The sequence below is a fragment of the Diachasmimorpha longicaudata genome, chromosome 1 (assembly GCF_034640455.1).
Source record: "Diachasmimorpha longicaudata isolate KC_UGA_2023 chromosome 1, iyDiaLong2, whole genome shotgun sequence".
NCBI lineage: Eukaryota > Metazoa > Arthropoda > Insecta > Hymenoptera > Braconidae > Diachasmimorpha > Diachasmimorpha longicaudata.
The window spans coordinates 2,344,338-2,366,241 of record NC_087225.1 but is presented as its reverse complement, the minus strand read 5'-3'; the positions used below and the strand labels follow the sequence as shown (position 1 = coordinate 2,366,241).

At 36.4% G+C, this 21,904-nt stretch overlaps 2 protein-coding genes and 1 long non-coding RNA gene across 4 annotated transcripts; 2 read left to right on the top strand and 1 right to left on the bottom strand.

The window, feature by feature from the left end:
• The first annotated feature begins 2,020 nt into the window (after positions 1–2,020).
• LOC135161546 (thyroid transcription factor 1-associated protein 26 homolog) lies at positions 2,021–3,935 on the top strand. Its single transcript, XM_064119227.1, has 3 exons — positions 2,021–2,214; positions 3,400–3,535; positions 3,612–3,935. The coding sequence occupies exons 1-3, from the start codon at positions 2,082–2,084 to the stop codon at positions 3,856–3,858; spliced, it is 516 nt and encodes a 171-aa protein (XP_063975297.1). The 5' UTR covers positions 2,021–2,081; the 3' UTR covers positions 3,859–3,935.
• Positions 3,936–6,847: 2,912 nt separating this feature from the next.
• Positions 6,848–13,305, bottom strand: LOC135161553 (H/ACA ribonucleoprotein complex subunit 2-like protein). The gene is made up of 3 exons (XM_064119238.1): positions 13,041–13,305; positions 12,877–12,949; positions 6,848–7,187 (listed from the first exon to the last, which is right to left on the bottom strand). The coding sequence occupies exons 1-3, from the start codon at positions 13,198–13,200 to the stop codon at positions 6,956–6,958; spliced, it is 465 nt and encodes a 154-aa protein (XP_063975308.1). The 5' UTR covers positions 13,201–13,305; the 3' UTR covers positions 6,848–6,955.
• A 3,265-nt stretch (positions 13,306–16,570) lies between these two features.
• Positions 16,571–18,927, top strand: LOC135161560 (uncharacterized). 2 transcript variants are annotated; one of them, XR_010298806.1, is made up of 4 exons: positions 16,571–17,392; positions 17,718–17,857; positions 17,936–18,567; positions 18,636–18,927. It is a non-coding gene; the product is annotated as an uncharacterized LOC135161560 (long non-coding RNA). The 2 variants fall into 2 exon arrangements; XR_010298803.1 differs by lacking the exon at positions 16,571–17,392 and having other exon boundaries at positions 17,635–17,857.
• Positions 18,928–21,904: the final 2,977 nt, after the last annotated feature.

Sequence of the window (21,904 nt, the reverse complement as noted above, 5' to 3'; positions counted from 1 at the left end):
TGTGAAAATTAAAAGAAAAATGCCATTTGAACGAATTACCATATGCCCATCTATCAAATCCACACACAAGTGTTGATCAGTAGAGAAAATCTCATGAAAATCAACAACAATTGTCGAACAAAATTACCAAATTTACGTTTCAATGCATTGTGTTTTGCATAATTTCGTTAACTTCACTGGTTTGGAAAAATGCTAAAAATAAAAAGAACGCCAAGCTTGTATAAGGATGGGTCTAACATAGGTACATCCGCAAATAATGGTACAGGAAGTGGCGGCCATTTTCCCCAGCAGTTTCGGGGGTAGGGCCATCTAGAATCACTGTAGGGAACTGAAAAAGAGAATTTCTTTACCTGTTGCGAAAATTACCGATCGGAGAAAGGAATGCGAATGTCCTCTATCATAATTTTGTTGTAACACAAAATTTTTATGTTTTATAGATGGCGATAGTAATCCACAAATCATCTTTCAACGTTCTGTCAAGGGATGCTCATCCTAAAATACTAACGAGAATGTGCATGGAAGCTATATGCCCCGTTTTTTAAAATAATTAATTAATTGTTAATGAATTAATTTATTGTATCGATGATGGTTATTCACTCTTTGAACTTAATCAGATTTTTTTTTCGCAATGCTCCATAATATTTCTTATTGTTACGGTTAATTATATATAATTCGACCAACCTAAATTACCGGTGATGTAATTTAAAATTTAACAAAATGATAAATAAATAGTTGTTCATTGGATCACCCCATACAAATAATTGTTGTTAATGTTTATCGTTAATAATAAAAAAAATGGTTTCGGCGAGATTCGAACCCTGACCCTCCAGCATATAACAACTATTTAGGACAAACCATAAATTTAGGACAAACCATAACCATAAGGACAAACAATGAACAGGGGATGAATAAATTGACTGTCGTGAGAAAAACCGTTGGACGAAAAACATAAACCTCAAGTTGTTGAGTTTTAATCTAATTTATTACCCTCAAAACTCTGGATAAAGGGCGTTCTTTGTAAAACTGAAACTTGAAGACAAAAAGGCAAGTCAACGGTCACGGTTCCAAGTCATGAAATTTGAGCACTGCTTATTTTAAAGGTTTTCTGGGTTACATCTTCGACACATGTGGGATCCATTGTTCATTGTTTGTTGTACAAGGAGAAATCTAAAACCTTCCAAGAGGAGGACTTGCGTGCGCCACTTTTGGGGACTGGTGGGGGTTACTGGACCCAACCCTTAGAAGTTTAAGTTGAGATAAGTTAGTATTAATACAATTATCCTGCTAGCAGCTTCTCTCCGTTAGCCTGTTCAATTAGTTTTCAAGAGCTAAATTAGGATCAGTTATTAGAATAACTTTTGTATGAGGATTCAAAATACGGTTAGTTTTTACCAAATAAAGTGTTAGTGTGCTCTTCTAAGCAGTTGTGTAATTGATTTATTATTGAATTACCCAACAATTCAATTACCCTCAACCTGGAGAAACAGACTTCGATGGAGTCCTCATTAGAGGTTTAGCGGGTAACGAACCCACATTCGAAGATTGGCGCTAAATACAATCAGCTGTTGGATGCAATATGGCGACCTCCCTACTCCGCCGCCGCTGAGCTCAGTAACCTCAAAATGATTTTTAATCAATAATTCATAATTAGTGATCTGTAGGGGATTGATGATCATCTATCAATCACCTGCAAACGATTCTCGATCGTTTGAGCGGTCATTCAACATTCTAGGGCTAAATTAAAAAAAAAAAGATGATAACTTCCGTAGAAATATTTCATTTTTTCGAAAAATTCATTTTAAAAAAACGATGATCGATCAAACAATAATTCTTATCTATCATAGACCTGCAAAGGACCTTCAAACGATTGGGCATGAGCGGGATAATTGATTAGAATAATAAGTTGATAACTTCTCGGAGCTCCCGCTTGGCCGATATGCAGATACCCCAGTAGGACTCGTGGCGCCCCGTCTCCTCGGGGGTGAAATCGTGTCGGTAACGTGGAGAAACTGGCGTCAGTCAAACCCCCAGAACTGAGCCTCTACTTTGGTCTATCCTCTTTGGATTTAAGCATCAACAGAATGAAGCCTGATAAAAACAAGGACAAATTATCAAGATCTAATAAAAATGTGACTAATAGAAAAGAAACGCAAACCAAGAAACCCTTCGATAAAAAAACTTACAGATTGAAAAAGTACAGCAATAAGTACAAAGGTGAGAGAGTAGCTTAAAATTGTTCATCAGAGGTTAGACCATGTGGAATGTCATCTATGGCAATATTTTTTATATTTATTCCTAACAATCGTTGTATTTATTTATTTATTCATTTCAGTAGGAAACAATCAACTGAGATAGGCGGGTTTATTTCTTAATCGGGTTTTCGAGGAATATTCTCCACCACAACAATAAGTATAAACTTGAAGTTAGCGAAAAAAGATGTAGGAATTAAGAATCGTTTGGAGATACTCGGCAAATTGATCTCGAAATGTGGGAAAAATTATTTGATTTCATATTAAGATTCTTATTATTATTCTATGACAATACCACGCAAATAACTATCGAATTCAACGAACGGCCAGTGCCAATCTTCGGACGAGAACAAGTGAAGAGTTGTATAGAAAAGAACATTAAAAAATCGATATCAGCGTATTATCGATATATTTAAATATTTGTCTGCCAATGACCTGAATAAGCTTGAATTATTTGGTTCATGGTTGTTAAGTCCGAGTCAAAATATAATCACGGCAACTTTCTTCATAAATCTCATTTCTGTGAAAATTTGTAGAAATTTGAAAAGTTGTCTGTATTCTGCTTTCTAACAGAAGCTTTGCAATATTTGCGTTATATTTTGGCAAAGACTTCGTAATCCTCGTAATTTGAAGAAATTTCAGCATTTTCAGTATGGCTTTGATGCATTATTTCATCAATTTTCGAAAAGTTGACCATCGAGTTGGTGACATTGGCCATATATGCGTACACAGGTGGTGCTTAAACTTCGTTTATTTATGTTTTAGACCGTTGTACATTCTGTCCAAGCAGAATTAGAAAATGTAAAAAATAGGGCGATTATGAAACTTCCATTCGGAAGCACACACAAATCAACAAATCGAGAGTGTTAAAAAAAACAGAATGTTCGTTTCACCCCACCATTCATTCAAGATGCGTCTCTCCCATACCTTTTTTATCGGAGCGATTTTATCCTCATATTCCCTGAATATTTTAAAACTAATAATATCGATATTACACCATATGAACTCGATTCCATTACTGCAGTGCCAACGACACTCACAGCGATAACCCTCGTGTACATTCTTTCAGTCAGTTCTACTTGAATAATTCTATTTACATTAGGACTAAAGGACTAGTTAACGATGTGTATTATTATATTAATATGTTCAGTGGATCAGTGGGAAGATCGGCGGAAGAAGGCTGTATTACGTGGATTTTACAAAGAGCTTGAGAGAGACAATAAGAACGCTGCATCAAAAGCGTTATTGAGTCCGTCGAACAATTCTTCAGAAGAAAAGACAGCGGAGTAAGTATATGTCATAAAAATCATCAAAACTACGACAATCCCTCGATATCCATTAACCATTAATTTTACTCAACAGAACTCCCAAGAAGAAGCGAAATGCTTTCCATTCGGCAAAGCTTGAATTTCAGCGAAAGCAGGACGCGAAAAAACAGCAGAACGCTCAACGGGCCCGGGTGAAAGCCGAAAGAGAGGAAGCCCTTCAGAAATACAAACAAAAACGGATGGATAATTATAAAAAATTGTCAAAGAAAACGAAAAAAGGTCAACCAGTAATGAAAGACAGACTGGAAATGCTTCTGGAAAAAATTCAACAAAACACTTGACCTTATCAAATGACCATTACAATATTTATTCATTCTTGGAAATCTTGTTATAATAAATTTGGGATTGAATTGACCTATATGGCAGAACATCTGCAAATTAAAGAAAGCCTTTAAGAAAGAGAAATTAATTTTGTTGGCCTGAGCCTGAGGGCCTGAGGGCCTGAGCGATTTAGCGGAAGGCATTATACGGTTACTTTTTTTACTTTTTCACTCTAGCCAGTTTATTGGCAGCAAGCTTTCGAACGGATGGCATTTTCTGTATTTTACTTCTTTTAAGGCCCGGTTATAGTCCTCAGCAGCAATCATCTAGATAGTTTTTGTTTGAATCTTCATCTACAAAGACGTGTAATTAGTAATGGTTTTTTGTCACTAGTAGCCCTATGACCAAAGCGTCCCGAGAGCGCAGAGGGATTTTTTTTACTGCCAGAAATCGAACCCAGTGCATGTGGAATTAGATATAAGTCAACGCAGAGGCAAGCGTAGGTAGGAAATTAAACTGGGGTACCGCGTAGGTACTGGTTCGGGTGTGTAAGAGATCACAACGGTCATACCATCTGGCATTATCCACTTTCTTCATTTACGAATATATAATTCAACAAACTAGGAAAAATTAGGAACATTTTCAAAGATCTACTAACGACCCGAGAGCCCATTTAAGTCGTTGAGCGAACGAGCTCGACGAATACGACTGCGATATAAAATCCAAACCGTTATAAATCAAAGTTCAATGTAGATGTGCTATCGCGAAATTCGATACCGAAAGAGATCGACGAATTCACTCAAGAGCCAAAAATCGCCGTTGTCACCGGAATGAACGGGCCAATTCGGGATGTCGGTCCCGGATACGCAATAGAGTATACCTCAGTTCATAATTATGAAATAAACATTTAAAATTACACTTTTCGCAATTCACTCTCTGAGAACACTCCAGGATCAACCTCAGCGCCTCCCCAGCAGAGAATGTTTTGAAAGTAATTCTTATTCCTACCCCCGACCAGGACAGGGTTACCTGGTGAAGATGACCAGGGCCCTGCCCGACGACCCTATTTCCGACAACGGGGGTTAGTTGGTCCCATCCATAGTCTCACTCTTCGACGAGGTCATCACTTCCGATGGCATGCTTCGGTGCAATCTCTACAAAATCCCACAAACGCGGCAAATAACTCCTTGGATAATACAAGAGCTTGTGTCGTCTAGGGCCATTGAAGATTCCCGATTATTTCCGAAATGAATTCTCGCGGTGGTGTATATATCGGACAGTCCGTAATGAGTTGTTGGACTATGTCTTCGACTTGTTAGCAATCGCAGGTCCTTGAGTCAGCAAGGCACCGGACTTGAAAATGGGATCGGAACTGCCCATGCCCCATCAAGACCTGCGAGATCCGGGCTCGCAGACCCACTTTGTATCCGACCACGCGACGGTACCGGGGAAAACTAATATGACGTCCCTACCGGTTAGAGCCGTCACAAACCTTTGTTTCCAGCGACTTCGGATCTCTGTGAGTTTCGGTGGTCTCAGTTATAAGGCTGCCCGATTTCAAAAGTCACGTCCTCATCCGGTTGCGTAGGGCTTGGCACATTAGGAGCCCATATGGAGTGTAACACACTCTCAAGGCCGGCCCTTATCAGGTTGATTGGCTCTGGACGTGATAGGACAACCTCCTAATATCCCATTCCAGCAAATATGAATTTGCCTTCTACAATCAATTGATAATTACTTAAATAATTTTTTTATTGTCCCCGCAGGTTTCGAACCTAGGTCTTGTCGCACGTGGTCACCTATCCAGTTTCTATCCTAGTTTGATGGTCCTTAGCCCTCGGCGATTGCTCGTGTCCCTTGTGTCCTGGTGTGCCACGCTGTAACTGTTAGGTTCTCATAATCGTACGGACAATTACAGCCGATGGGTGCTGATTTTCACAGTTTGAAACATATGTTATTGCTTCTTTTGCTTCAGCGGAGCTGATTCATTGATCATTTAATTAATAGTAATCCGGGGATGGGAGTACGGGCAGGGGCGAAAGTAATGTTACCTAGCGGGACAATGTCGGGGAAAAGTTGTGACGTAATTTTTGAGGAGTCATGGAGAACGTCATTCCACTACGTACTCCTCTGGCATCAACCACCCCAAAACGTGATCCAAAAATGTTAGGTGCCAGGTCATTAAACGGAGTGACCACCCATCGCAACTGCTTCTCTGCTTCCAGCTTTAGTAGCTCCAGTAGCTCGCTACTATGCCCCAGAAGCGGAAACGGAATACACCGGGAACATCCAAATAAGATAACTCGTTACATTGTCAGAGAGAACAATATTTCATAACGAAGTAGGCTCGATTCAAGAACAAAATAAAATGAAATACTGGCTATCAAAATCCCTTTGTCAACGTTTGCGTTGCTTACAATGATTATGGTCTAATTCTCCAATAGTCACTGGCGATCAACCCATGCAGGAAAGTTTTCTGAAGTGTGAAATTTTAAAGGAGATGGATCTATCAATAAATAAATGCACATAAAAAAAATAGAGAATCGAAAAATCGATCAAATACAGGGCTTCCATCCGGAAGTAAAAAAGGCAGAATTCGTGTAAAACTCACACCCACCCGTGTTACTAACCCAATTATTGAAAGTCAAAAATAAGTCAGAATGAATCAGGCGTTTTCGTACATTAATCAGATTAAATTCGATAACTTGAACAGAACCATAACGCAAATTATGGATCAACTTACGTCACCTCGACCCTGCAGGCTAGCAACAGAATAGGCAAATTAACTACAAACTAAACAGTGGAAGAGGAGGTAATGGGGCCGAAATGCCAAGTTACAAGGTGTATCAAAGTTTAATAACGAAATTGTATTCGTGAGGTATCAATGATATAGAAACGAATATAATAACATAAGCAGAACTGAAAATATACAGTTGAGAAACCAAAAATATAATAATAAGATACATTTCCACAGTTTTGGTTATGATGCAACAAAAGTGAAAAAGTGAGACTGTTTTATTCATTTATTTACCCTTCAGTGTCTTGTATCTCAAACAATTTCATATAAAATTAATTTTCTTTATCACGATATACTGAATCATTAATCCTCCTTAAATCTCAGAGTGGAGAAGAGAGGGTCTTTATGGCTTCTTTGACGGCATCGAACTCCTCTTTGTAATCTTCGTGTTCTTTTATGAGTACCATGAGGCTCCCTCGCTTCACCCCCATCGCTGTGCCGATGTCTTGTTTCGATGGAACGTAAACGTATGGAATTTCCTTGTCCTCGCAGACCACTGGTAAATGACACATTATTTCAATTGGAAAAACGTCCCCAGCGAAAATGATAATCCTGGTGAAGAAATAAAATTATTATTAATTTTATCAGCTAGAAGACTGCGCAAACTCTAATTATATTAGGCAGTGAATCGTTTTTTGTGGATGTTCTTCTGGTTAATTAATTTTATTTTGATGAAATCATCTACGAAATTGTTGAGAATATTACGATTCTTTTAGAATAATTTCCTATGTGCATTATGAACTTCCCAATATATCGGGCAGTTATAATAATTAACTCGGGAATCGAATGTGGAATTGCCATTTGTCCACGTTTCTTGATATTTAGAACCATCTTCAACGACATCACCTGACGTGCATGGAGGTGTGCGTGCTTGTGTAAATAAAATTTCGCTCGACGATAACTCCTGAACGAATTCATACGATTTGATTTTTGACAATCGAATCATTTTTCTGTATCTTAGATCTGATTAGTTCGTAAAGGCAATTTTTTCGGCGATTTTTCTGTTATTTGCCAAAGTGGAAAAAGCATGGTTTACAAATTTTTTTTAATGTAAAAAATAAATAACAAATCTATTTTTGGTTTTTAGTAAATAAAGGGGAAAAGGGAATTTCGTATATTTGTAATATATCCATTATGTTCATTTTTCCCTAATTAATGATGAAAACGGAGGAGGGGGTAATTAGTTACAAAATCATTTTTTCACATTTGTTTTCATTTCAATGAACACAAGGGGCTTTTGCATCCGCATGGGAGCGTTGTAATCGTCGGTTTTTTGGATGTCTTAATTTTGCTTGGAAATAATGTAGAATGTTCTAGAACGTAAAAATACAACATTTGAGCATAATGTGTGTATGTGCGCACGGTCAACTTCGCCCATTCATTACAAAACTTAAAGAAAAAAACGGCTAAAATTATTCCAAAAGAGAAAATTCCGTCAAGTCAAAGGTATTAGGGCTAAGTCTGTGCCGAAATTCAGCTCGATTGGTTAAGCCGTTTTTCATAAATTTCTACTCCGCTCTGAACGGGTTTTCGCAAATGACTCGAAAATTATCGAGCCCATTTCAATTTCTCACCTCTCAAAATACTTTCCTCGATATACTCCATCTCAATTGATTCGAATATGTATATCATTCATATCAAGTTTCTGAGATATTTCAATTTTTTGCTTTTATCCAAAAAAAGTAAGTGTAGTTTCCTCCAATTATAAAATAAAAAAATTATATTCGATATAAATTTGATGAGAATGTTGTGGAAAATTCAGTGATAGACTTTACACAGTAAATATAAAAGAATAGAAAAAAAAACATATTGTAAAAACCATTCAAGAGCTCGGCATCAATTTATTGATGGAAAGAAAGTATACTCATATATTTCAATGATGCATCTACAATCACCGCACTTCGGTCGCCTCTTTATTATTCGATATTTGCAACCTGCTCATATTCCCCCATTCATTTTGCCAATGAGCAAAGCAAGGGACTATTTATTTATGAAATATTTGCGTCACTTAGCACTAAAATTATGTGAAATTATGGGACTTTATCGATTTCGGTAGATTTCTATGGGAATTATCATTTGCAATCGATGAAATCGGAAACTCACGCAACCTATTGAGATTTAGGTATAATACCAAAAACAAAGTTATTTTTTCGATCCATTTGTAGTATATGATGTTACAGCGCGCATTCTTTTGCGTGATCAATTTCGTAATGTGATATAAAAATACAAAAAATATATTGTCATATATTTTGAATACAAAACTTTCATTCGATTTTTAAAATTTTTAAAAATTATTTCAGCACTTGACTTGACATTCTATCTCTGCAACAGACATCTATAATCTACCGGGTGCGTAATAGGGGATATGTAACATCTTCATGAAATTAATTTAAATACAAAATCCAATATCTCCAAAACAACCAAACCGAATGGGCCCATTAAAGATGTCAACCGTTAATATTATTGAGTTATTATCATTTGCAATTTCCGATTCTTATCCTCATGTTTTTTCAAGTTATCGGATGCGTAAAATTAAAATAAAAGGTATGCCCATCAACACATCTGTCTCCATCATCACCGTCACCATATTCTATTATCTATTAATAATACTACAATGATAATAGAGCAACAGACCAATCATCAGTAATTGTGGTATTCCAAAAGTAGTTAAGTCTGTCATATACGAGAATGATCGACTAAGTTGCAATTTATAATTTTTCATGAGTTTTGTGTAGTTCTCGGAATTCCTGTATACCAAGTATCGAACCAATCGGCTCCGAATTTCATATACAATTCTCCCTCAATGATATTAATAACTCGAATTTCATATTGCTATCATAATATTTACGCGTGTTACAATACTTATATGAAAAATACATTTTAAAAAGGAAAAACGCTTGTATCTCGAAAGTTCTCTGAGGGAGCCTGTCAACCTTTTAATTCACGCATTTGATGGGGAATACCTAGACAAGTATTTGAATAGAAAAATTTGAAACACAACTAACCATTGAAGGAAATATTTTTCCAAAATGAATATCTTAATGTGCACCTCATGTTGGGCATATACAATGGCATTCTTTAGAATGATAAAACCTGCAATTGTATCCAATTTCAACTACCTATCTCAACCGTGTACTAGGAGGATTTTATCAAAAATCAGTAAAAAAGTATAAAATCAGTTATCCCCGGTTGAGTTCAAATATTGTCTTGTATCGGCCTCTTTGAGGGCTCGAAGGAAATGATAATTAAATCGGCATTTTCAATACGAAATTGAATTTTCCATTTTGACGTCGCATAGGCATAATTTATTGGCTTGTTGAAATTCATGTTACTAATAGACTAAATATATCTGTATAAGCCCCTGGCGAATGTCAGTACCATAGTTAACTCACATCGCAAATAGCTACCTTTTAATTTTTGAAATAGAATGGGTATGGATCCATTCGAAAGCATACTACCAATCGAATTGCTTGAAATCAAAGAATGCCAAGAATGAAGTTTCGTTAATCTGTATCATGCATTTGAGTAGAGCACTTAGAAAATTTATACTTGACATTATTCATCAGCCATTTTGATCCGCCCATTGTAATTTTGAAATATTATAAAAAAGAACAAAATGAAAGTCAACGTGAGATGGAATTTTAGAAAGTCTGAAGGAATATCAAAATAACAGGACAATGAACAAGGAACAAATAAATTCACTGGCATGAGAGAAACTCTTGCACGAAAAACATAAGTGTCAAGTATTCGAGTTCTAATCCATTGCGATATATGCATTGTGTATTTATGAAAAAAAAAACATTCGTATCACAGACGATAACATCAAAGGAAACGATTGATCATCGTTAGGGAATGAATGAAATATTAGATTGTAATAAAAACTCAATGTGAGAGTTTTTTAATCACATATAATACCACAAGTGGTTCAAAATTATCGAATATTTCCCGATAGATTCGTTGCAAACAAATGAAGGAGTCAAGTTTTTCAGGCTAAAAAATCACGAGTGCGAAGCACGAGTGATTTTTCCTGAAAAACTTGACGACTTCATTTGTATGCAGGGAACCTAGAGGGAAATATTCTATAATTTTGAAGCTCGAGTGGTATTCAGGGGATTATTTTTCCTATCCAAATTTCGGCCAAGAGAATTGTGCCATGACATGAAAAGAGGTTTATTTGGTTAGGTGTCGTTTGTTTATCAAAATTATCAAAAAATTATCGCATGTAATACCACAAGAGCTCCGAAATTATCGGATATTTCCCGATAGGTTCGTTGCAAACAAATGAACGTGTCAAGTTTTCCAGTCTAAAAATCACGAGCGCGAAGCGCGAGTGATTTTTCTGGAAAACTTGACAAGCTTATTTGTTTGTAGGGAACCTTGAGGGAAATATCAGATAATTTCGAAGTTCGAGTGGTATTCGGGGGATTATTTTTTCCATCCAAATCTTGGCCGATAGAATTGCACCATGAGACATAATTTTCAACGAATTGCCATTTAATCTGTCAGATACAATTGAGGGTTACTTCAACATTTGTTTTTTTTTATATATATCAACATGCAAAATTTCCAGTGAAATTTCCAAGAATATCCGCTGAAATACCGTGTTGACTATACAAAATAACGTCGAATGGTGCAATCCTATTGGCCAAGATTTGGATGGGAAAAATAATCGCATATAATACCACAAGAGCTCCGAAATTATCGGATATTTCCCGATAGGTTCGTTGCAAACAAATGAAGCTTATTTGTTTGTAGGGAACCTTGAGGGAAATATCAGATAATTTCGAAGTTCGAGTGGTATTCGGGGGATTATTTTTTCCATACAAATGTTGGCCGATAGAATTGCACCATGAGACATAATTTTCAACGAATTGCTATCCAATCTGTCAGATGCAATTGAGGGTTACTTCATCATTTGTTTTTTTTATATAGGCAACATGCAAAATTTCCAGTGAAATTTCCAAGAATTTCCGCTGAAATACCGTGTTGACTATACAAAATAACGTCGAATGGTGCAATCCTATTGGCCAAGATTTGGATGGGAAAAATAATCGCTGATATGCGAGGTAGGCTATACAAAATATCAACAAATGGTGCAATTCTATTGGCTGAAATTTGGGTGGGAAAAATAATCTCCAAAATTCTCCACAGAGTGCAAAATTTCTTAAGGTGAATACATTTAACAATAATTATCTGTCAGCAGAACCATGAGAATGGTAAAATTTGTCTGAAAATTTTATAGTTCGGTTGTCACGTGATTTCTACTTTTTCTTTTGTAGTAGTAAGTTTTCCTATCATTAATGCTTCACATTCCTTTAAGATATTTTGGCTTCAGTTATTCTATAAAAATAGTCCTGCTAAAATTTTCAATTGGTTTAATTCAACTCGCGGATCGTTTATTAATTATTTAAATTAACGATTATAAACGAAAACGTAGAAATCACGTTTAGATTACCGAAGAGAAAATAGTTCATAGAATTTATTTTTAGTTCGATATCATGATTCTGCTGACCGATATCTGTTGTTAAATGTATTCATCTTCAAGATTTCTCCGGGCGAAATTAACTGTGTACACACACACACACAAGGCGCTCAAATAATGTATTTTGCCATTTCAGACGATTGTACATGAATTTCAAGTAAAAGTTTCTGTTCAGAAGACAAAAATGCTAGAGAAAGCCCCACCTAATTTACGGCGACCTGCGTTGGTCATTATTATCCTGTATTTGGAGTGATCTGTGAGGAAAGCTCCTACATCATCCGTATTGTGTGCCGATAGTCTCTCCGGTTGGCAAGAGAAATCCGAATTTTTAAGATAAATTATCAAAATTTAACGAGAACAATCAAAATATCATTTTTCCATTATCTTGTGTGAAATTCTGAGACGAAGTACACCGAGAAGGAGGTATTAATCGCTACAACAATGTTATTGAAACCTTCCAACAGTTCATAAAAATTCATTAAAAAATATCGAGTCTCTATATTTCAGAATGTGCCTGCAGTATAAGTTAATAATAATAGCCCATACTTTTTTAGGAAATCATTGTTGTATGACATGAAAATACTGTTATTCACCACTGGATTTCAGCTAACCTAACAATGACAAGTATTCATTTTTTTCTAGAGAATAAACATGTCAAAAATGAATTACTGAGCCATTAAAATTATGAATTTTCCTAGTATTTGATTTGCCAAAAATCAATAAAAGTTAATAAAATCACGACAAGCAAGTAACACATACCCTTTTTCTCCCTTACGCAGGTGTTTTTGCACGTCTTTGAGACCATTCCGGAGGTAAGTTTTGTGTTTGGAAGCTGAAAGTAATGAATAAGCATGAATTGGTAAATATTAAAAACCACTGTGAACAGAGAAATTTGATTACTATTTCTAGTTATTGTTTTTCACCTTTTTTAATACATTTGTATATTTTTTTGGTTAGTTTCTTCGGAGCCATGGGCTGTGCAATGGGACTGCAGTTTTGAATTTTACTCTCGTAGGACTCCTTTTCACCCTCAATATTTGCCGTCTCCTCACCTTCGACTTTACACACCTTTCCTTCACCCATTGTTTTATTAAATGTTTTCACTACTAACTATTTAATACCAATACACAAGAGATGGTGAGCCGCCACAAACACGTGCTTCAGCAACACTCACTAATAAGTACAAAGAGGGTAGACCGATAGAGTAAATTTGTGACTCAATTCACGGGAGTTGGGGAGTTGGGGAACCAGCAGTATCCTATTAGCCGCAAAAAAACTATTTTTGAACAAAAAAACTTATACAATCGTTTGTACTTCGTTAGAAGGTGATTGTACCTTCGTTTTTAACGTTTAAGAGTTGATTATTCTTCTTTAATTCATTAATCAAAATAATGCGTGAAGTTAGCCGACGAAATTTTGAAAAATCAATTATTTTGAGTTTTTTTTTTATTCGATTGTAAATCGTTTGTACAATCCGCCTCTATAATTATTATCGTTTAAGAGTCCATATTTTTTTATGAATCATATATTTTTATCAATACCATTTGACATAGGCTCCCCCCGCCCCCCTTGAACTATATTAGCTGAGAAAGGTTAGAAAAATAGAGTATCTCGATTTTCTTCTTACTATTAATGGCAAATCGTTTGTAGAATGTATATATCAGTTTTTTATCGTTTAAAAGCGAATTTTCTCCTCATTTCAAAAAAACCTTTCAAGGGAACGTGCATGCGGCCCAGATTTGAGAAATAAATGTATTAGTAAATAGTTAAAGCCTATGCAATACTCTCCAATGAAAAATGCATTCTAATTCATTGCAGTTTTTTTTTAACAATCAATCGATAATTGCATAATTTTGAACCCCGTTTTAACGCTCGTGACGTCATCAGGCGGTGACTCCGGGTTCTTATCGCAGTCGCTAGATGACAGCACTGATGTTTTTCTAAACGTCAGCCGGTGTCAACATACAGCAGAGCTTATCTTATTAAATATAAATAAATAGCAGTTCAGGATTAAATAGCTCATTGCTAAAAATACTAAAAATGTAATTATACGTTCAATTTTATATACCGACGGTAGAAGTGTATGATCCGGTGGATAGCGCCACATGAGGAAGTATAGGACCCGCCGATGACGTCATGAGAGCTTTTGGAACATTTGAAAATTACATTTTTTGAAAAATCGATAATTAATTGTTACCATTAACTATGTAAAAAAAAATAATAAAAAATCATGCAAGTTCCCTATTATTTTTCTTTTTCACAATACTTGTCTTGATATCTCCTACTTGAAACAAACTCCGCTTTCGAGACGGTTTAATCCTAAACATGTGCTGAAATTTCAACAATGGACCGCGTTCATTTTGAGTCATAAAACTGTTTTTCTTTTCCCTGAGAGCGTTTTCCCTTTGATATAGTTTTCAGTCTCTGGACAACGGTCCTCTATCTAAGACGTGTCTTCCTTGTGTTAATAAAGACTATTCTAAAAAGTATTTTCACTGCGTCTCAAATACTGTGCAACAAGTTAACATTAAAACAATAAAAATGCCACCAACGTGTAAAATTTCCGATGAAGAAGCACTCGCGATTCTGATGAAGTACGCAATTTATTTCCGATCAGGAGAGATTCCGATCTACTCACATAAGGTGTGGAAAGATCTTGAAAAAGAGAAAGACAATGCTTGGTCCCATCATAATTGGTACAATAAACTGAAACAAAAGAAAAATCGTCAAAATAAAGCGGGTTTGTGGTCGTTACTCATGAAGAAATTGTCAGTTGAGTCAGTCCAAAACGAAACGCTGGACAGTACATTGGACTTATCATGGAAGACCATTGATATTCGATCAATTTGCTTTGATAGTCAATATCTATTTTTTTATTAATTAAAAACTTTTTCAAGCAAAAGTTAGCACCCCATTTTTTATTTTTCGATTGAAGGTCAAAAGTAACCTCGTCATTGGATTGAAAATTGTTTGTAGGTCATATATAGTCCATTGTCATTAGTCTATCAATCATCATTCATGGGCTATTAATTAATTAAAGAATATTATTCTGACGGACGAGTGCGCATGCGGATGAGCACATGCGCTACAATATAAGAAAAATATCTATTCTTAAACAATAAATGATTTAGATTTAGATTCTACAAACGATTTCTTATTGATGGCAGGAAGAGAATATTGTGATACTGTATTTTTCTGAGCTTTGTCGGCTAATATAGTACAGGGGGGGGGAGCCTATGTCAAATGGTATTGACAAAAATATATGATTCATAAAAAAATATGGACTCTTAAACGATAACAATTATAGAGGCTGATTGTACAAACGATTTAGAATCGAATGAAAAAAAAAACTCAAAATAATTGATTTTTCAAAATTTCGTCGGCTAACTTCACGCATTATTTTGATTAATGAATTAAAGAAGAATAATCAACTCTTAAACGTTAAAAACGAAGGTACAATCACCTGCTAACGAAGTACAAACGATTCTACAAGTTTTTTTGTTCAAAAATCGTTTTTTTGCGGCTAATAGGATACTGTTAAATAATGGTACAGGAAGTGGCGGCCATTTTTCTCAGGAATTTCGGGGGTAGGGCCATCTAGAATGACTGTAGCGAACTGAACAAGAGAATTTCTTTACCTGTTGTGAAAATTACCGATCGGAGAAAGGAATGCGAATGTCCTCTATCATAATTTTGTTGTAACACAAAATTTTTATGTTTTATAGATGGCGATAGTAATCCAAAAATCATCTGTCAACGTTCTGTCAAGGGATGCTCATCCTAAAATACTAACGAGAATGTGTATGGAAGCTATATGCACCGTTTTTTTCAAATAATTAATTTCATTGTTAATGAATTAATTTATTGTAAACAATAAAGATTAACAACAATTATTTGTATGGGATGATCGAATGAACAACTATTTATTTATCATTTTGTTAAATTTTAAATTACATCACCGGTAATTTAGGTTGGTCCAATTATATATAATTAACCGTAACAATAAGAAATATTATAGAGTTCTGCGAAAAAAATATCTGATTAAGTTCAAAGAGTAAATAACGATCATCGATACAATAAATTAATTCATTAACAATTAATTAATTATGTGAGAAAAACGTGGCATATAGCTTCCATACACATTCTCGTTAGTATTTTAGGATGAGCATCCCTTGACAAAACGTTGACAGATGATTTGTGGATTACTATCGCCATCTATAAAACATAAAAATTATGTGTTACAACAAAATTATGATAGAGGACATTCGCATTCCTTTCTCCGATCGGTAATTTTCACAACAGGTAAAGAAATTCTCTTTTTCAGTTCCCTACAGTGATTCTAGATGGCCCTACCCCTGAAATTCCTGAGAAAAATGGCCGCCACTTCCTGTACCATTATTTGCGGATGTACCTATTTTAGGCCCATCCCCGCTTGGCCAGCCACAGGTAGTTAATTCCACATAGATAAAAATTGATCAGTTTCTCCATTTGGGCCCTTTGAAGGTCCATTGAAGACCATTGATATTTGATCAATTCGCTTTCATAGTCAATATTCATTTTTTTATTAATTCAAAACTTTTTCAAGCAAAAGTTAGCACCCCATTTTTTATTTTTCGATTGAAAGTCAAAAGTAACCTCGTCATTGGATTGAAAGTTGTTTGTAGGTCATATATAGTCCATTGTCATTAGTCTATCAATCATCATTTATGGGATATTAATTAATTAAAGAATATTATTCTGACGGACGAGTGCGCATGCGCATGAGCACATACGCAACGCTTGCCGCGTCATTCATACTACGTTAATTTTCATCTATTGCTAATCATTTTTATCTTCAATCATTATTTGAATTCGTTTGCCAAAAGAAGTTCTATCCTACTCGTGAATTTTCGATTTAAGGAGGGTCATCTCGAATTTTTCATAAAAACATCTGTTCTGTTAAAAAAGGTGATATGGAGTAAATAGCGGACAGACCGGTCATTGACGGTTCATTGTATATTAGTTCGAACAATGTCCTTTATTTTGTCCTTAAAAATAAGAAGTCTTCAACATTCTCTGTGATTCTATCATGATGGAGACATTCATAAATAATCGTAAAATTTCAACATTCTTCATGATTCATCATGAACTTTTTGGTGGTTTATCATAACAGTTCTGTTAAAATTTAAAGCTTAAATATCCATTATTTGCATTCAACGAACGCACTGGACAACTTAATACTTAATCATACATTAAAGTTATTTTGCAGGCTGCGATTCCTTGACAACGTCAAACGGTAATGGCTATGATGCTGACTGGCTTTTTCTTATTTTATGCCAATTTTTCGAAATGATAGATTTTGATTCAGTATCTATCAATATCTATCAAATCATTCCGCGTAACATGAGCCTAAGTATAAGTTGCTATCAATAAATAAAAAAAAAGAAGGACTATCTTTGATAACTATTTTTTGAAAATTCATAAAAAAAAATTTAATCTATCAAATGATTTTTATCGTCAATCATTGTTTATCATTCACCTATCACTGGATTTTTATGGTGAAGAAAAGAAAATTTTTAATTATCAGGGGCTAACTTTTTAAAGCCGGGCCTGTTTTATAGATCAGCGGTTGCTGCACTGTGTCAAGGTTAGGTAGCCCTTGTTGCAATTCTCATTTGTGGTTAGGTTGCACATGGTTAGCAATAGGGGTTGATCCCGTTTCCTTAAGGTTATCACTGTGACTCTATGATTTTATAAAATGGTAAGTATGGTGCTTTCTTTTATGCGGAGGAAACCAGGGGAAGGAGACCTCCGTTAAATGGTACCTGGATTATTTCAGATGCGAGGACGCAACCGAGAGTGGAGGAGGATGTTTGGGGCGCGAGCCCAGGTTGACCTGATCCGGTGCGATTGTCGCGTAGGGAAGGATACGATCCCTGTTGGACTGGTGGAGTATGTGGGAAGAGTTCTCGGAAATGATCCGGATTATCGTGCGTTAATGCGGATGTTGGATGATCGATTTTTTGAGGGGAAGCTTCGGGGGTACACAATGTGGAGGACGAAGGTACACAAGGACACCTTTGGGTTTACAGATTTCACGCAGAGGAAGATTTTTTTGCAAGAGTGCCTTTTTTCTGCTGGTCTCAGTAGGACCGTTTTAGTGAGGATTATGATGCAGGAGCTATGTCATGTTTATGTGGATATGATGGGTGGAAACCGGGAGGAAAACCGGTCCCATGGCCCTAACTGGAGGAGGGAGGTGGTTAGGTTGAATAAGGCTTTGGGTTGTGACATTGAAGATGAGGGTGATGTGGACTGGAAAAAACTGAGACGGGTAGGGGTGAATAAAGTATATATTTGTGACAGGTGTGGGCTAAAAGTAATCAGGATGATTAAGCGGACTCCTGATGCCAAGTTTTTTTCCTGGTTTCCTCGGCATGCGGAGAGGTGTGGAGGGGAGTTTAAGTTATCGTAAGTCATTTACTGCGGTTAGGCAAATAGATTGTGATTTTTGATCGCAATAATTTTTTGTTTTCCAGGCCATAGGAGAGTCGAACTGACGGGGAGTAGCGGGATGCAGAAGGGTGGATTTTTGAGGGTGAAGATGATATCAATTTTAATTCTATTTTCGGAAACTAAGGATCTCCAGCATTGGGTCGGTCATTTGTACGACCCTTTTTGACCTTTTTTCCAACGGTGACTTTCTATCGGCCGGTTATTGGCGGAGTGATACAAATATATATATACACACATACCCAAATATAGATTATTAATACGTTTTTATGTACCAGGAGATCAATATAAATACATATGAGTATATATTTATCCATATATTTTATGCTGGCTTATTTATTTCTCACATAATTGTTTCTATATAATTGTTGTTGGCGCACTGTTGGTCATAAGGATTATCTGGGGTTCCGTCACTGTTGCGGTCGGCGATGTTGGTAGGGGGTGAAGATGATGTCAATCCAGAAAGTGATCTCCGAACCTTAGATTCTCGGGTCTCTGGGCTCTCTGTCGACTCTGTAAATTTCGCAATTTTTCGTGACCCCATCCCACTGTTGGCCGATTTTTACATCTGTCGGTTTTGACTTGTTTTTCTGAATAAATTAAGCTGAACGAAATTTATCGTATTTTGGGACGGTAGTAATTTAATTCATTAATTTAGTACCCACTGTGGTATATTCCATCTTTTTCCTTTAGGGAAAGGAGGGAGGAGGAGAGATCTCTGGGGTTTATGAATAGTCCACAGTGACGAATGATTGGAAGAATGGACTTCTGGTGTTGGTAATGTAGGTGACCTTGGCATTTCTGGGAGGGTTAGTTCTGGCATTGAGGTGATGGTCATCGACATTTCATAGACCCTTTGGATCCAGGGTCGTTGGATGGTTGGCTTTGTAGCTGGTGGCCTAGGGGTTTTGCTCGTTCGGCAGCAGCAGGCGAGGATGTTCAGGAGGACGAATCGCCTGACGACCGTTGGGTGCTGTAGAGATGCGCTGATAAGACACTTCCTGGAAATGCAATCCAATTTTCTCTACTTCATCTATAGTTTATTGCAGAGAATCGTCGAATAACTAATCCTTGTCCAGGCTAGATACTCCATGTTTGTTTTTGGTATGGAGATTGGGATTAATGGTATAGACAGGTCGCTCAGAATTGATGTCATCTCTGATATATTGATTGTTTTGGGTATTTCCACCACCATTGGAAATTCATATTCCACCAATCCTGGGCCTTCGACGATGATCGGTGAGGTCTCCGCTCAACAGTTTCAATTCAGAATGTGGTGGGAATCTTTGTAGATCACGAATATACAGGTTTGCTTGTTTGTAGATAACCCAATCATCCAATATAATCAAATAAAAATTGTGACTACTCCCCATCTCAATCTATTGCCTGACGCTTGCCGGGGGAAAACATTTTTGAATCCGACAGCTGGATTTTGAAGCAGGACAAAATTAATAATATTTTAGAACATGTCGAGGCAGTTACGTGCTTCTTTTTGTAAGCATGGAATAGTGAAGATTCAATTTTTGTACACAATTGAGAAGGACAGAGTGTACCCAGCTAGCCAGCGCTGTCGTTGGGTGATTATGAGGGAGAATAAAAAAAAAGGGTCCATCCTTAGGCCCCTCATAAGCCTTTTACTACTATTGCTTTATGACCTTTTGCTCTGAAAACCTTCCAGTAGATGACGTAGGGTCAATTTTTCGAATCTCCACGTTCTGGTCGCCGACGGTCGACACACCAGAGCGTTAGTTGCAGGCGGGCTGCTTGAGTAAACGGATGGACGCAGGGGTATTGGCGATTTTTCCAATGATTCCTCATCCATTGTTCTTCCCTCGTCATACTGTTTTTCTTTTTCTATTCATCTAACTCATTTAGCAGCCCTGTTTCATAACTTTTGTAAGAATTTTGCTAAATGAAAAACGGACCCCGATTTTTTCCCCACCATCCCCCAACCTACTGCCATCTACTGGTCCATCGAAATTCACGGTAGTGTCATCTACCGTGGATCTCTCAAAAAAGGGTCTACCACCCCTTCTGAGTCATCGAGCCTGGCTCGTAAGAGAGGTCTAATGGGGCCCCATAAAAAAACGACCCTCGAAATTAATCCGCTTACTACTGTCGATGTATTGTCGATCTTTCTACTTTGCCACTGTCGACAGTGCCAGGACAGTGGGTCAGCAATTTTTGTCGACAGTGACAAGGCAGCAAGTCGGATTTTGGCTAGCTGGGTAGTAACTCAAGCCTAGATTTATCGAAAAATAATATCAACGTGTTAAAAGAATAGCAGAAACGAGCCAAACGTTGATATTTAAATTACTCGTAAGTACTTCCTTGAGAATACCATAGTAAAAAAAAAAATTTGCTCTGAAATAAATGGATATTGAGCAAAAATAATTTGTTTGCTCAGTGAAGGTTTACAACTAACAGTCAACGTTAGATGATTTGGAAGAAAATTCATTAAGGCAATAATGTGCTGCTTCTTTTCCCAAACTCAAATTGAATCGTGATAAATAAGGGTTTCAATTATTTTTACGGAAAAGGAATACCACAAGAAACGAATTATGGAAGTAAAATATTTATTGCTCACAGTTTTTTATTAATTGTACTTGTTTGGTAATATCGATCATGGGGAAAGAGGTGGAGCGACTGTTTTCTCTTAAGGCTCAACCATTGTAAGAGTTCGTATTTTTTAAATTCTGAAATCATTGTTTATTAACGTCGCAGGGACGGGCAAAACGACCGTGTTCTCTTAATGTTTAGTTATTGTAAGCATTCAGAACTCGCTAATAACGATAATCAATGAAAAAAAGTGAATTCCTACCTCTGACAACAGTTAACAGTTAAGAGAAACCCATAGAATACGACAGCACTCCAAGTTTTACAAAACTCTCAACTTGATCCGATATGGCCTCAATCATATCCATTCATTCATCTACAAAAAAGGACATTATCCCCACTTTAGTAAAAATTATGTTCACTACTTTATACTCAAAGTACTAGATTTTATCACTGCCAGCTCATCAGGCTGCAATTTCCGCCCCAGCAAAAGTCAATAAATACGCTCAGTCTATACGTAGTACACGTACTTGAATAAAGGCCCTCAAGGGAGACAAATATTTGTATTTTTCTTGTAACAAATGTCGTTAAACCGAACCTAAAACCTTATAAAGATATAGTAAGCTATTTCTCTGGATGTAACCGAATGTCAGGATTAAAAACAGTTTTTGTATAAGAAAACAAATTGCATTGAAGTGCTCATCATCTCGATGACATCAGCTCAAGACGTAGGTGGTCG

Bases quoted from the DNA above. Each gene is read 5' to 3' on its own strand.
- LOC135161546 (XM_064119227.1), top strand. From the start codon at position 2,082: ATGAAGCCTGATAAAAACAAGGACAAATTATCAAGATCTAATAAAAAT. The intron at 2,215-3,399 runs GTGAGAGAGTAG...TAATATGTTCAG, and splicing joins GTACAGCAATAAGTACAAAG to TGGATCAGTGGGAAGATCGG. The intron at 3,536-3,611 runs GTAAGTATATGT...TTTACTCAACAG, and splicing joins TCAGAAGAAAAGACAGCGGA to AACTCCCAAGAAGAAGCGAA.
- LOC135161553 (XM_064119238.1), bottom strand. From the start codon at position 13,200: ATGGGTGAAGGAAAGGTGTGTAAAGTCGAAGGTGAGGAGACGGCAAAT. The intron at 12,950-13,040 runs GTGAAAAACAAT...CATTACTTTCAG, and splicing joins ATACAAATGTATTAAAAAAG to CTTCCAAACACAAAACTTAC. The intron at 7,188-12,876 runs GTATGTGTTACT...TTTCTTCACCAG, and splicing joins CTGCGTAAGGGAGAAAAAGG to GATTATCATTTTCGCTGGGG.